This window comes from Lottia gigantea (genome assembly GCF_000327385.1).
Source record: "Lottia gigantea unplaced genomic scaffold LOTGIsca_24, whole genome shotgun sequence".
NCBI lineage: Eukaryota > Metazoa > Mollusca > Gastropoda > Lottiidae > Lottia > Lottia gigantea.
Genome location: NW_008708707.1, coordinates 1898464 through 1914697, shown reverse-complemented (window position 1 = coordinate 1914697; position 16234 = coordinate 1898464). Strand labels below are relative to the sequence as shown.

The window sequence follows — 16234 nt, the reverse complement described above, 5'->3', positions numbered from 1 at the left end:
AGCATGTTCCCGTGTACCCCCACTGGTACCACCACCGCAAATGTTTAGCCTATAAATCACGGTTTTTCGTTAATAGTGGCAACAATTGTAGACATTGCTTTACCTGAATCAGCAAATCCGGTCTGGTCGCAGACAGCAGCCATGGTGCCAACCCTGCTTTGAACACGACAGTTTCTCGTTTGTCATCGATATGCTTCCGATCTTCTCGGTTCCCCAGCTAATCCTGTGCAAAAACAAGAAATTAAATTGCCATTCCACTTACTTTCTCTTTGCAAAATTGTTTCCATTGAAAGATATCACCAATTTGGAGAATGACCTTTTGACCTCGAAAACAATATGGAGCACAGGAGCAATCTTGCAAGGAAAATTGCTTTCCTCTGGACAATGATGACTACTAAAAGAATTTTTAAACTGAATGACCCAGTCTACGACTACTCAGGACCCAAGCCGAGCAATTTAGAAGCAGTTCAGTCATGACTTTCATGATAATTGTATGGATAATGACTTTCGCACAGCTGAACAACCATATCGCACATTTTGCTTAAAATCTCGCAAACTACAAATTTTCAAACTGTAATCTTTTAAAATCTTGTAAACAAATGGCACAGCAATCCTTCATAAAAATTTCGGTTTCAAAATCTACAAAAATTTGCTGTAAATCATTGGTTTTTGACCAGTTAGATACGAGTAATTCCGAACAAACCGTGACTCCAAGGCACCGAATGTGCCGACTAATTAGACCAATTATCACCAATCAGTGTTAATCAGATTGAATTCAATCAGTTGTTGAACGATGTTAAAGGGATTGTAGAGAGGTTTTCTACAAAAAAAATTAAGGGCATCAGGGGCACTGGTAGCATCAATTTGCGTCATTCCAATTATCAGTCAGACGTCTGTGATTCCTGCTATTCTATTACATCTGGAGTTTTCAACTCTGGGTAATTTTGAAATTTTTGGGGAGCAGTGAGGATTTTTAAAGCCTAGCAACAATTTCTTGGACAATTAATATTCAAATCTTTCTATTCAGTCAGGCTATATTCTCCGACATGAACAAGATTGAAGGAAAAACCGCAAGAGAAAATCACAGAATAGAAAGGATTATTAAGGGTAATGCGATCGATCACGATCCTGAAACGGGTTATAGAAAATAAATGTTGATAACCTCTGCATTAAAACAGAGGTGCCTTTCAATCAAATAGCAGTTCATTGTAGAGAAGTCATTAAACACTTTTTTACTTGAATTACAGGAACCACAAACGTCTGATTGAATATCAGAATGGTGCAAATTGATGCTACCAGTGTCCCCGATACACATACAAAATTTAGAAAATCTTGATTGCTGAGGTAATATTTGACTCCAGATTTACGTTAGAAAAAAATCGGAGATCCCACCTCAAGCAAATTTTGTTTCTGCAAACGTCCTGTGGGTCACTTTGCTGACTGAAAGTGTCTTGCTATGATCTGAAGATATTTTAAAACGACCTGCGTACTAAATTCATCCACCGAAAGACGGGGGCATTAAACAGAAAATGGTCTGACCGGACTTTGTCTATTATCAATAGGGAACGCGTTTAAATACGATAACAATCATCTGGATATCGGATGTTCTCCTCCGTGCGATGCGCCTACACCCGGATATAATCAATTATCGAATTACAAGGTTTAAGTGGTTCAATTAACAGTTTTTCCGACAGTAGAACTATTTTTGAGTTGAATTCTGTGTCATGCGTTAATTGTGAATAATAATTCGAGATCTATAATAGAGAATGTTCCTATAGCTCTTTGGAAAAATGTGTTCGCTTAGTTTTATGTTCTTTCATACCTCAACGTGTCCCATATCAGAAAACGATCTCCCTGGTGGACGGGAAATATGAATTGTTTTTTTCAAATGAGCATAATGAACAAGATTGATGGCATGCAAATCGACCATAATTTCTTTTAATGTTCCGCTAGGACTTTTTTGAGGGCCGATCACGACAGGCGGAGTCAATATTATCTAAAGGTCATTTCCCCCATTGGTGGCCCCATTGGGGATGGCAGAGGAGGCCCCTTCGAATGCAAGTTTTTCGGGCATGACTCCCATAACTAGGTAGAAATTCGGGCAACCTCAGAAGATATTTTGCTCCAGCCCCCCTCGAACGTCAAGCTGGCTTCTCCACTGACCCCTCCCAACCCCCACCCCTCCCTCCTAGGACTTTTGGGAAATTGCCAATTCTACATTCAAATTGCTCATCATTTTACATTAGATAAGGAGAGAATTGCACGTGAGCCTCTCTTGACCATTCTGTGACCCCTACTCGTCTTCCTACCACCTAAAGATTTGATTTAGGGAGAAAAGAATTTTGGGTGCAATATCCCTTTAATAATCACATAGTTACGGAATATTCCGAAATCTTCCGAAGTGATCTCCGAACCGTTGCGAAAATATGGGTAAAGGGGAATAACTCCATTTAAGAATAAATATTTCTTCACCTTCCGGTGTAAACTCCACACTGCTACTTGATGTTTTTATTACCTTGTTGTCCACGTTTTAAAGCTTTTCAAATCTTTGATTTATTGCAATGTGTCGAAAATAAGAGTCATTAACTGAAAAACAAATCATTTCAGTCAGGATGGCGTCTGGTTCGCAGTCGTCAAACTGGGTAAGGAGGAAACTCGACAACAAATCGAAAGTAGAAGATATTTCTGAAGATGTAAAGTACAATATTTTGGCCGAAATTGAAGCTGTTTGGTTTGACGAAACACAGAATGACAGATTTGCAGTTAACAAGGTTGTGTCTCATATAATCTGTCACCATCTAGACAGAGTTCCAAACCCTTTTTCATTGACAATATTTTTAGTGGAAAAGTCGAAAGATTTTAGGTTTTTCAAAACGACCTCTCTATCATTTTTTCTTCTAAAAGAACTTGATAAGTGGTTGAATCTGCCAAGAAACAAACAAAGAATCGACAAAGAGAAATACCTGACGAAAGAAATTCGAAGTTCGGTGTATAATGTGACAACTGGACGTAACTTCGCTTATTTCGATATGGCGGTGAAAGTTTTTGACTTGAACCATGATGGCAATGAATATTTTGTCCCGTTTATCCGTTATTATATTCAACAACAGAAATTCAAAGAAGCTGCTGTTTCAATAACTAAACTTGGTTTACAAGATCATTTTGAAGTGAATGAAGTTCTTATTCCCTTGCTGATACAGGACAAAGTTAACATGCTTGAGAATTATGTCATTGGAAGACCTGAATTACAAAAACAAGTTGTGGAATTGTTGGATGGATTATGTGACCGTGAAAGTAATATTGAAGAGTTCATTAGTCAATCGGGAGTCGAGGTTGTGAAAAGATCCAACTTAAATCGTAAAACTTTAAGTAAACTTGCTGTAAGATTAATGAAGCTGTACCAAATACCAGCATCGTTGTGCCCAAATATTTCAAACGCTCGTGGTTATGGTGCATTAAAGTATCTTCTGTATAAAAGATATATCGAAGGAACCATGGGGTCTGGATCGTGGGAAGAAATGGTCCAATCAGCAGTTGGGGACAGTGTCTACTTAAAAGAGCAGCTACTAGAACAGCTCATGTGTTATAATGATCTTAAAGAAGCGGTGAAATGGGCAAAATCTTTTGAGCTTCCAGATTCAAGTATACCTCAACCAGTTTTAGAAGCGAGGGATAAATTTGAGCAGCAGCAAAATACTGGTACCCCAGTAGCCGGCAGTTCCGCTGATACTGGTGGAGATGACTGGGATAGCGAGATTTTATCCGACAAGGACATGTCCGTCTTTTATTATCAATTGTCACTACCTCTAGACAATATTACTGTCGTAGATGATAAACACTTGCTGAAAATTTGCTCTGAGCGCCTGGCAATTCCAGACACAGTGATAGGAATTGACTCTGAATGGAAACCATCCATGGGCGCTGAAACAGTTGGCGTGGCTTTAATTCAACTGGCTGTTCAAGAACATATATTTCTGTTTGATATGACAACTCTGATCACAATCTTGTCCAAAGAAGAAATTTGCAGTTTTATGGAATTGGTTTTTTGCAACCCTGATACAATCAAATTAGGTTACGGGTTCGATGCTGACATGCATATGTTGGTAAAAGGTTTTCCATATTTCAAAGATATTTTAGTCAATGTTCAAAGATTTATAGATTTGGCAGTGTTTTCAAAGCGTGTTTTGGATTCCGGTTTATTGATGATGGATGAATCGAAGGAGACTTGCAATGATGAAAACTTTGATGGTGAACCGGATTCGGCGAGATCGAAAACCAGTTTTACAAAGTCGGAAGAGAAAGGATTAAGTGAACTTGTGCGGCAGTGTTTTGGAAAACCCCTAAATAAAGGCGAACAAATGTCAAATTGGGAGCGGAGGCCTTTAAGAGTTGAGCAATTGATTTATGCCAGCCTTGATGCTTATGTTTTACTGGAACTCTACGACCATTTGCAAAACCACTGCAAACTGAATGACATCAATATTGAAATGGAACCTCAGACGAAAGTTAACTTTTCCAAAAAATCAAAGCAAGACAAAAAAAAAGCGAAGGCAGCAGGTCTAACACTGCGTGATAAGAAAAAAGAAAAAGAAGAAAGGGAACAGAAAATGGCGTCCTTGCTGCATTCGAAAACTGACTCTAACTATGTGATCAGTCCTAATGAATTACGTGTAGTTTGTGACACCATGTTGCAAGGTACTGGTCGGTATTTACGAAGTTGCGGTGTGGATGTCAAAATTATGGAAAATCACGAGGAGCATGACCAAGCGATTAAAATCGGAACGACTGAGGGGAGGATCATTCTATCCAGCGGGGCTCCGTTTCAGAGAATAAAATCATACGTGGGTGAAGAAAAATGTTACAATGTTCTTTCAATGGGAGCTCAAGAGCAGGCGACAGAAGTTTTGAAACACTTCAATGTCAAGGTCACTCAGCGAGATATTTTTAGTCGCTGTCAAGTATGCAATGGAGATCAGTATGCCAAAATGGCGCAGAAGGATATGCAGGAAATTGCACGACGAAGGGACGAGATGTGCAAATCATCTTTTAAAAATGAGCGGGAAATAGACAATCATCTGATGCAAAAATTCCTGGAAGAGTACGGAATTGATATTCAGAATTTGACATTCGTTCATAACAATGTTACTATTCAAATAGACATTATACCTCGGCCAATGATTTCGAAAGTGGATATGTTTTTTGTATGCACTTCTTGTGGTAAAATATTTTGGGAGGGTAGCCATTTTTCTAGGATTTGCGACCAGTTTTCTCATATATTGTCTTTATCAGAGGGAAGCGATAAGAATCGGTCGAACATCTATCAAACTTAAAGGGAGACTATCTTCTATTATTTTACCCTTTTTTGGGGAGTTTCTTGATTGTTTTGTAAAGAGATTTTCTAAACTTTTTATGTGTTGCATGGCACACAGATTCAATTTGCACCATTCCTATTTTCATTCTGACATCTGTGGTTCTTGCAATTCCACTAACACATTTTATGACGTCACTAGACAGGAACTGTATGGATATTAATAGTAGCTTCCGGTAGCTCCCCTCTAGTGACGTCATAAAACGTGTTAGTGGAATTGCAAGAACCACAGATGACAGAATGAAAATAGGAATGGTGCAAATTGATGCTATCAGTCTCCCCAATACACATAAAAAGTTTAGAAAACTTCTTTTCAATCCCTTTAAGGGCATCAAAAGTTTTACCTGATCTCAGACACAGATTTTTAGTAGTAGTTGTAGTCAAAAATGAATAAACTTTAGTAATGAGAAATTGATCATAATGACAAAAATATTAAAGGTCAATGGTCAAAGGTCATATTTGATGACCTCTTCCATATATGGCAGTTGTTGAGATATTGTTAAAAGGGATACAGTTGTCTAAATAATACAGAATCAAAGAACTAGGCACCAGAAATTAATTCTTACAGAAGTGTTATGGATAGCTCTATCACCTGATAAAGCAAATATTTACTAGACTGTATCCCTTTTAAACAGAGAATATTGAAACAAAACCTTATTTTAGAAAATGTAATATTTTTGCTTTCATAGTTGAACTTATGGAATTGTTTGTTTAACAGTGGCTCAACTGAAGGGTAAAGTTGGTTGTGGCCACTCCTCTTTGGGACTTGGTTTAACCAGTTCCTATGTTAGTTGAGCCACTGTTTTTTAATTGTTGTATTGTTGAAATTTTTTGAAGAATAGAATAAACAATTTTGTTTGACTTGTGTTTTAAAGGGATTTGTTTTTTTTGTGTGCGATGAAGACAAATGTCTCAAAATGGTTACAAAGGTGAAGAACCCCACGCATTGCACAATGATGGAAACTTTGCATGGACTATAGCCTACTCAAATTTTGAACTGAAAAATAACGCACAGTTTCGAATGAGTTCTCTTACTTTCGGACTTAAATTACGCAATTTGATTGGATCATCGTTCTGTCTCAGCCAATCAAATTTGTTACACTCTGTGGTCTAAAGTTATATCCTGCTATACCAATGTAATTTTACCGAAAGTTGGCCTTACAAAATTAATGGCGCATATGGTAATAGTAATACATGCAGAATTAATTTTAGCAATTCTTAAATCATTGGAAAATCTAATATATTTGTCTTATCAAGTTTTAAAACTATACAATATCCTTTGTTATTTCTGAAAATTGCAACCAATGAAAAGCGGCAGGTGCCCGTGACGTAGTGGGTACGTCATAACCAGGTCAATATGGCAGACAAAATGAAGTGATAAACGAGACAAATACATTCGTGAGTAAAATTCTAATGGTTTAGATAAGTTTAAGTCACTTCTGATAACCGTATCAGAAAGGGATGTGGCCATTCCATCCCATGCATGTATTTAAATTCTGATACGTGTTTCCATCTTGACCCGAAAGCGGCAAATGAAATCGAAACATTTTTGTTGAAAATTGATATTTTGCAATCGAAACATAAGAGTCATTCTGCACTTGTGAAATGTTAACAATGTATTTTGATCGTTATAATTCTATCATGATGACACAGCATCAGTCATGCTTAAAATTGTTTCTGCTGAGCATTTAATATAGGCCTGTAACTGTGTAATTCCAAATATACAGTTAAAATGGACATTAGGCCAGCCCAATGCCAATATGGGTCCCAGCAAGGGCAATATCAGAAATATTTACAAACATAAACAGTAAGCAAACATTGACACCACAACAACCATCTTCACAATGTCAAGCTATTGAGATCTTCATACTTATACCTTGACTACAATAGCCATTTTTCTTGTCCCAACAATCTTTTCTACCCAAACCTCTTAGCATTGATCTTTCCTGGTGTATCCAATTACAGCTGTGCTGACTGGATCATTCATGAACGATGAGTTATTCAGACTGTCACATGCTGACCATGATAAGAACCCACAACCACAATTTTTTGTTGAATATCGCTAAGCAAATGGTGCCCATGGATATTTAAAATGTTTGCATAACATCTATTATTATTGTTTAGGATGGAGATATAAATAAAACCAAAGATGACAGACCCAAGACCAGCTACTAGCTCGACCCAACAGGGTCTGGTTCCTACAGCCACCCCTATTGTGGCCACAGCTAACAATATAAGATCTCCAGGACCTATACCTCAGGTACAGGTCATACCACAGCAGATGCATGGATCTCCATACTTCCCTTTCAATCAACAATATATGAGCCTACAGAATGCAGCTGTTCAAGGTAAGACTCTGATATGGTTTAAAGCTTTGATTCATTTGGATAGGATGATGTACCTCAATCTCATTTGTGGCAGTGGAATAGCACAGTTGGTACTCATCATGTAGTGAGATGGATTGTCGTTGGCTAGGTGCCATTTTTTCCAATACTCCTCAATGTAAGAAAACTTCTGATGCCTGTGTCAGTGCTTTCTGAGAATCAATGAACTCATCGGAATAGTGGAACTTTCTTTATCAATTCAAGGTGCAAAACAGATTTATTCAGTTTGTTAAATTTGTCTTTGATATATTTTTCAGCTGCTATGGCAATGAATCAACAGCTGAATATGGCAGCTGCTATTCAAGGACGTCCACCATCAGTCAGTCCGACTTCACCAAACATCATGTCACCCCCTTCAGTGTCCATGGCACAGGTAAGAATTAAGATTTAATATCAGGTATTGCTTGAAAACTGTTCTGAGTATTGAGTGTGAGACCCTTGATCACTGACCTAAGAGTCAAAAGTTCCAGTATTAATTTAAGGCTAACCTGAGGATGGGTTTTATGCCCAAAATGCTTGAACTCTATGATTTACTCTATGAGCGTTTATTGAACAAGTTCAATGATTTTATTTGCCAAGTCTGTAGTATCAGACATGGAGAAAAGTCTAGTTTCATATGGGACAATAAACTAACTCCATAATGAAGATTTCTTGACAGTTGAAATTTGAAAAAGAGTAAGGTGATGCTGATGTCCTGACAAATTTCCCTTCATTGCATACTGCATTATGTTATCCTGTCTTCATTATTCCTTTTTCCATATCACCCCCAGACATCCTGCATGTCTTTATGTAGTCAAAACCCAATTGTTTGCCCAATGAGATTCAAGAAAGTAGGACTTAAAACTCCTTCATTTCCATGTCATTGCTTAACTTAGACTCTACTCCATTTATTTACTAGGGTGTTACGAACGTAGTGACAACAAGTGCCACAACTCCCAACAACGGTGTTAGTAAACAATCTGGTAATGGTAAATCACCACAACAACAACAAACAATGGTTGTCAGTAAACCAACAATGATGCCAGCGCAGGCTGTTAGTCCACTCACAGTCTTTGGAAACTTTGGTAAAATTTTCAGTTATCGTTTACGAGTTACCAATTCAAATAAGGGATTGTAAAGAGGCTTCTATCTTTTACGTATGAAGTGGTCATTTCATTTGCATCTTTCATTTTTTTCATCAGATGTCTGTGGTTCTTGTAATAATAAATTTGCTTAACAATATACAACGTCATAAAATCTTTAAAAGTATTTCAGGCTTTTTTTGTATTTCTAGTTTTAGTGGAATTTCCTATTCAGTGGGATTACAAGAACCACAGACATCTGAATAGTGCCAATTAAAACCTGCAATCAAAATAGACGTCTCTTGCTTTTTTTTTGTATTGGACCAGAAATCCGGGATCTGCATAAATATCTTTTTGCTACTATACATCAAGTTATCTCCCTTGTGATTAAGTGGAGCATTTTATTAATTTCACTATAACTTTAATTATATTGTTGGATTTTAATTTAGGTGTACCAGTACTTCAGAGTCCAGTGTCAACTAATCAAGCATTCAATGTTGGACAACAGGCACAGGTTAGTTCCATTGTATCATTGGAGAGAAGGGTGTTGAAGGGTACCAAATTTACTATTATTCCACTATTATTTATGAATTTGTGAACCATATGTATACATATTCATAAAACGAAGATCAAGTTCGATTTTTGAGCTATTTTCGACTGTTAGAAGCAGAGTTATTGCCCTTGCCCCAAAATCTTGAATATTTACCATCCGCATGCCATGGTGGGCGTATATGGCTGTGGTCCACTATCTTTAAAGATGGGTTACCTTATTTTCATCGATGAAAATTAGAATGCTGGTACTTAAATAAATAGAAAGTAGAGGTGTTCTAATGACTTGTAAAAATACCAGTTTGTCTCACATGTCCATAATCTATTCAGAAGAAAATTACCAGCAGGATTCCAATGATTGACCAATCAAAAAAGGTTGAATACATGTAGTCCTTTTTTTTTTGTTTATCCAGACTGTACATACATGGATCTTAATGATTGGTTAAAAGTTATATGCAATAAGAACATAATGATATGATTAAGAATACATGATAATTCATTAGAAACATCAATTAATCAAATAGTTTGCTTAATTGACACTAAAAATAAGGAAACCCATCTTAAAGATTCCATCCAGTTGATTTGTATGTACTTCATTGAATATTATTTTACTCCAAATTTTTTTTGTTAAATTTCAGTCTAAAGGTCAGACAGTAACTGTAGCCCAGCCTGGACAACATCAACTTATTAGTTCACAAGCTCCTTTACGTTTGAACACCCAGTCTCAATTAGTCAATACTGGACAGATCATAACATCGCAGCCCATGTTAACCAATCAAGTTCTTCAAGCCATGGCAAATCTCCAGCAAGGCATCCCTTTGAGTCCTCACCAACAGTTATTAACCAATCACGGCCAATCTCAAGCAATATTAGCGGGACAGTCATTATATATTCGTGCTGCGGGACCGTTTCAAACACCACAAAATATGATGGCGGCAAATATGCCTAATTTTACTACTGCCAATATTACGAAAGCTAACAAAGTCGTTGATGTCCAACAGACTCCACAGGTCAAACAAAATCCAGCAGTGAAGAGCACGATTGCAGCGCCCCCTGGTAAAACATTATTGCCTTCTGTTACCAAAACTGCCAAAATACAGCCAACGCAGGCAGCTGGACAGACAAACCAAGCTCAACTAAACATACCTTCTGTACCCAAAACAAAACATCGGTCAAAATCAACATCTGTTAAAACAGCAGTATCAGCTTCACCTGCAGCTGTCAAGATTTCACAGATTACAGCTGTAGCGAAACCAGCTAATGTGGCAACCAATGGACAACTGGGAGTCAAGAGCCAGTCTGATTCGGAGGTAGAAGTGACTAAAAAAGTGCCGATGATTGCAACAACCGTTAAAGAAATGGTGATGCCACAAGCAAAATTGATAGAAGTGGATAAAACAGATACAATAATGGAGGTGACAGACATTGAAAAGGAAAAAGAACTGTTGCCAGCTTCAGACGATAAAGTTGTGTTGCCATCAGCTGACAAACCTGTGGTAGAGAAACAGAAAGCCATTGTGAAACCACACATACTGACTCATGTTATTGAAGGATTTGTTATACAGGAAGGATATGAACCCTTTCCAGTGAGTATCTGTAGTTTTTTTTTTTTAATGGCAGCCATGTTAGCCCAGCATGTAAAATAATAGGTCTAATTTGCTAACCCAAGCCCTATTTTTCAAGCATTATTTCTTGTTAATAATTGTTATTATTATTTTTGAGTAACTTATACATAGAGGATCCTGGTTTCCATCTTGGATTTTGCCACAATTATAGCACCTTTGAAATTTTCTACATTTTGCATGTAGATTTTGAAAATACAATAGCTCGTCTGTTTTAATCTGATTTCATAAGGCTTGGTTTAAGATATCTCATATGATCCCCAAAAAGATGGACAGCATCAATTTTAATTACAGGTACAACGCACGAATCAGATGTCAGAATTTATCCCACCTAAACCTTGTCGTAATGATAAGGAATCAGAAGATGATTTCTCGGAATCATTTGATGAGAATCCACCACCATTACTTGATGCTCATGATGGTCAGTTCTTCTTCGATTTCAAATTTCCCAAATCAAAATTTCTATTGGCCTACATCCTTTTTTAACGTTGTTGATGTGTCTGCTGTAGGATTGTTGATACAGTTGAAAAAAGAAGAAGTCAGTCGTGTCTAGATTTCGCCTGCATCTTACATTGTACAAGTATCTGTAGCACACTTGCTTTGCTTGTTCACATCAAACAAATGATGGTCACAGGTTACTATCTTGGTCAGCAAGTGAAAGTTTTTGACTTTGAATAAGTCATCTTACCTCAAGAATCCAGTCGACCAAGCTGTGAAAACGTGTATGGATAATCCTGGACAGATCAATACGTTTGTCCGAGGATCAGCTGGTAGAAAGGAACCTAAGTTGTAAACCATGTTTCTTTCTTTCTTTGTATTTTACCTGCAGTGCCTTAACTACATGTTTAAATTTAATTACAGCTCTGGTAGGAAATCGAGAACCACCAACACTGAAATGTGAGTTTTGTGGTAAAATTGATTTAGCTTTCAAGTTCCGCTGTTCCAAACGCTTTTGTTCCCGACCATGTGCAAAGCGGTACAATGTAGGCTGTTCCAAGAGAATGGGTATATATCCTGCTAAGAGTATGTCCTATCTCATTTCATTCATCCAATTTATTCATCCAACAGTGTATTCCACATCAAAACTTGAGTTCAATTAGTAACTTTGCTCTAGATCTAGTTTAGAATATCAACTGTCTGTGATTCCTGTTTTTATGGAAATGCTTAACTCGCACTTGATGATCAAAAAAGCGGCAAAAATTTCATTGACTTAAGCTATAAATTTAAAATAATTTTGACAATTTTGATGTGGAATTTCGTTTGGAATATTCGGTGTACCTTCCTTTGAAACACCAAAATCATAGCTAACATATCAAGCAATACATTTCAGGGTTGCACAAAATTTAAAATTTATTTTTAAAAAAGATTTTTCAAAATTTAAAGATGGCTGACCCTGACGAAATAGAACTTCTGCTTCAAGGGATGATTTGTTTAACTGATATAGCTCTAATTCAACTATCTCTATCACTTTGCAAAATAAAATCTAATATCTAGTGTGTCTGCAATTAAATGAAAGTAAATAGAAGGCAGCAAAATATAAAATGACTGTGTGCCACGATGAAGGCCTTCCCCAACTTTCCACTTTCCTACTAGCATGTATTTTTTCCCTCCCTTGAATCATTTCATAAGCAGAAGTTTGTTATTAATTTCTTGATATGTTCTGAGTTTTTTTTTTCAAATTTGTTATCATTTTGGGACCAACTACTTTTTAGCAGGAATATACCTAGAAATCCTACATTTACCGCTATTAGTGTGGTTTTTTTTTTTTGTGCGAACTCTCTATTGCTTGATATTTTATGCTGTTAAAATGATATACATTATGTTGTTCTACCAAGGGGGTGTGAGTTTTCTTCCTCTCTCCCTTGATCCAGCATGTTATTTTGTATACTACATCTGTAACTCACATTTTTTGGCCTGATGGAACATATTAACGACCTTAACTAAAACTATACCATCAACAGAGGATTGTAATTCTGGAACATTTTGGCTGTTCTGACAGACATGTACAGAAAATATACCAAAATCAACAGCCCTGGTTGTTTTTACTATTACTCCTAAGTGACAGAAGAATTTATTCTGCTGTATCAATGGTTCGAATTTATCTGACTCACACACCCTTGTTAAATTCTGACTGATTTTGCTTATATCTTCCACGCACTTATCATCAGAATGGCACTTTCCCTTTGCATGAAATCTATTCTGTATCCAATCTGATCAAGCTCTGTATAGTTTGCATCATATTTTTCTCTTAACTCATAACTTGATCTGAAGATATTTACAGAGAAGTTAATTTAAAGAGGGACGTTGTCAGATCATTGTGCTGGAGAAGTAGCTCCAAAACAAATGCAGCTTAGTATCTGTGTTTAATCAGATTGAAAGATTATCTTCAATTTGAACAATAATTGTAACAGTGTGCTATTGTTCTGTGTATTTTATGATTTTTTGGTATGTGTATTTTGTAGTGGGTGGTAGATATATACGTAAAAGAAAACATGTACTGGTTAAGAAAGGATGGAGACCCGGTCGTGGAGGTCGTCTGACCTATAATATACATAGGGTAAGTATGGGGAACTCTCATCAGCTTTGTGCTGTGCTAGAATTGATTTAGAGTAACCTAGGGCTGGGCGATATTGGTTCAAAATATTCCGGTATTTTTTATTCAGGCGATATTATTAACAATATAAATTCCTGTACCTGTATTTATCGTGATACTGGTACATCGCCCAGCCCCACAGTAACCTGTTTGTTTGTTTTTTTTCAAAGTCACGATGGTATCAGATCTAGTCCTTATGTCTTTGGATTACTTCTAACAGAAAATGTGAAAGTGTTACATTTTGATTTACTCCAAGAGTTCATTTTGGGAGTAAAGGTTGCTACGAAAGCACAGGCGCAGGACTTGAGTTTTAAGTTCTTATATTTGAATAAACAAAATGTGTGTAAGTTACATTTCGGATAATTTCTTTTTTTTCTTTTAAAATGTTTCTTTTATTCCAGATGATGCCAAATGATGAAGACAAAGACGATCAGGAACAGGTAAGAAAATAACCTAAAACTTTCTATCCTTTATTAGTTCTTGTTTTTTTCAATCATGTCACAATGCCACTGTTTCCATGTGCTTGAATTGGTGTCTACGATTTGCCAACTTCTTGCCTATAGTGTGCATATCATTTACAGTGTTTTTTCTTTCAACAGAGTGCTTTTATTGCAAATTTCTCCTCAATTAGCTCAGAGCAGAATTAAGTAGAATTGAAAGCTCAATTTCATTTCATTTCATTTAAATTGTTGAAATTTGTAGGTAGCCATTGATGATATGAGTAGCAGTAACAGTAATCAAGATAGCAGCTCCACTCCAGCCTCACCATCTAACCCACAGGACATTGATGTAGAGATGGATGAACCTGTAGAACAATCGGCTTCCACAACTAACCCTGCAAAATGGACGGTAAGGCATAGACACATCCATTTAATAAACTTAAATTTGCTTCATTGCATACTGCATAGCATCTAACCATATTACATGGATGTCTAGATGGGTGAACCTTGAGATCTTTGAATCCTCTAGTCCTTGAAAAATTTACTTCATTGAAAACTGCAATGTGTTGAATTCCTTATCTTCAGTAGTATCTTTATTTTGTTTTGAGTATATTTATTTATTTATTACCTCGGCCAGTGCTTTACACAAAGCCTCTTCTGAGTTTCTATAAACTTTTTCACAGATTGTTTTCTTCTTCACAGGTGGCAGAAGTGTGTGATTTCATCAATAACTTACAAGGTTGTGCCTCCATTGCTGAAGAGTTCCGCTCACAAGAGATTGATGGTCAAGCTTTATTATTGTTAAATGAAGAACATCTAATGACGAACATGAATATTAAACTTGGTCCGGCGCTAAAAATATGTGCCAAGATCAATTCTTTAAAAGAATGTGAATGAATGAATGTTTTTTTATGAGTTAGTTCCAAAGCAATTTTGAAAACGGTGAAATTGACTTTTAAAAAGTTGCCATATTAGACAAAGTTCATCTACACATTGTCAAGCTATTAGGAATTTTATACTTATTCCTTGACTGCAATAGTCATCTTTCTTGTATAATGGAAGTTTGTAAATGAAACAATTTGATTGGATTGTATGCTAACGAATACAGCCAATCAGAGGCCTGAACAAAAAGCTATAACCTTTACAGTCTTTCTGTCAAGGGCTCTGATTGGCTATATTTGATGGCGTACAATCCAAACAAATAGTTGCATTCTGTGATACAAGACTAGTGACTATTGCAGTCAAGGTATTAGTAGGCACAGTTTGTAATAGCTTGACATTGTGAAGATGGGCAAAGTCATGAATATATATCATATATATACATGTAGTCATGAAAAATATGACATTATATATTCATGACAGGTCATATAAGTGACCTTATATTAGTTATTCAGATAAACTTTATCAGCTATGTATATATGGCACGATATAGTCACAAATATTCATAGAAAAAAAAATCATGGAAAATCATTGCTAGATATGACTGGTCTTGTTCACATATGACATCACAAAATCATGAATAGATAGTCGTTTATGCATTTGACATCATACTCATGAATAGATAGTTGTTAATATATTCAAATCCCAAAATCATGGATGGTCACGACGACTGCAAATGACATCACAAAATCAAGGACAGCCACGATTGCATTTGAGATTCTAAAATCATGGACAGTCACAGTTGCATTTGAGATTCCAAAATCATGGATAGTCACGGTTGCATTTGAGATTCCAAAATCATGGATAGTCACGATTGCATTTGAGATCCAAAAATCATGGATAGTCACGATAGAATATGACATCACAAATCATGAATAGATAGTCACGATTGCATGTGTAGATAGTCACGGCTAAAAATGGGATGAAATATTGCCCCTGTATATAATACGTATGTTTGTGGAATAAGGATGTATGAATGTGTTTTATGTAGAAATAGTTTTGTATTGTCTGAAATATTTCTTCTTTGTCTTTCCACTCTATACATAGAACACATAAATATTGTGTATCCCTTTCTATCTGTGTATCTTTATCATGTAAACAATGATCTTATCTTTTATATAAACGAAGTTTGTATACAACTTGTGTTCTTATTGTTAGGAAATGACACGAATGCTTTGTGGCGCTGTGATACTTGCTGAGCAGCTGCGGGCACACAAGGACACAAAAACTCTCCAGTCGGTCATTTTCGAGATACACATGATCATGCAAATAAATCTG

The 16234-nt window shown here is 36.4% G+C and overlaps 2 protein-coding genes across 2 annotated transcripts; both read left to right on the top strand.

Moving 5' to 3' along the window:
• Positions 1-3029: 3029 nt before the first annotated feature.
• On the top strand, positions 3030-5330 carry LOTGIDRAFT_116671 (hypothetical protein; the record flags this gene model as incomplete). Its single annotated transcript, XM_009055351.1, has 3 exons — positions 3030-3699; positions 3739-4166; positions 4221-5330. 3 exons carry the CDS (start codon positions 3030-3032, stop codon positions 5328-5330), a joined length of 2208 nt encoding a protein of 735 aa, XP_009053599.1.
• A 9428-nt stretch (positions 5331-14758) lies between these two features.
• Positions 14759-14914, top strand: LOTGIDRAFT_116623 (hypothetical protein; the record flags this gene model as incomplete). The annotated part of the gene is made up of 1 exon (XM_009055350.1): positions 14759-14914. A coding segment is annotated over one exon (156 nt), but the record flags the coding sequence as incomplete, so codon positions are not given.
• Between the last annotated feature and the right edge of the window lie 1320 nt (positions 14915-16234).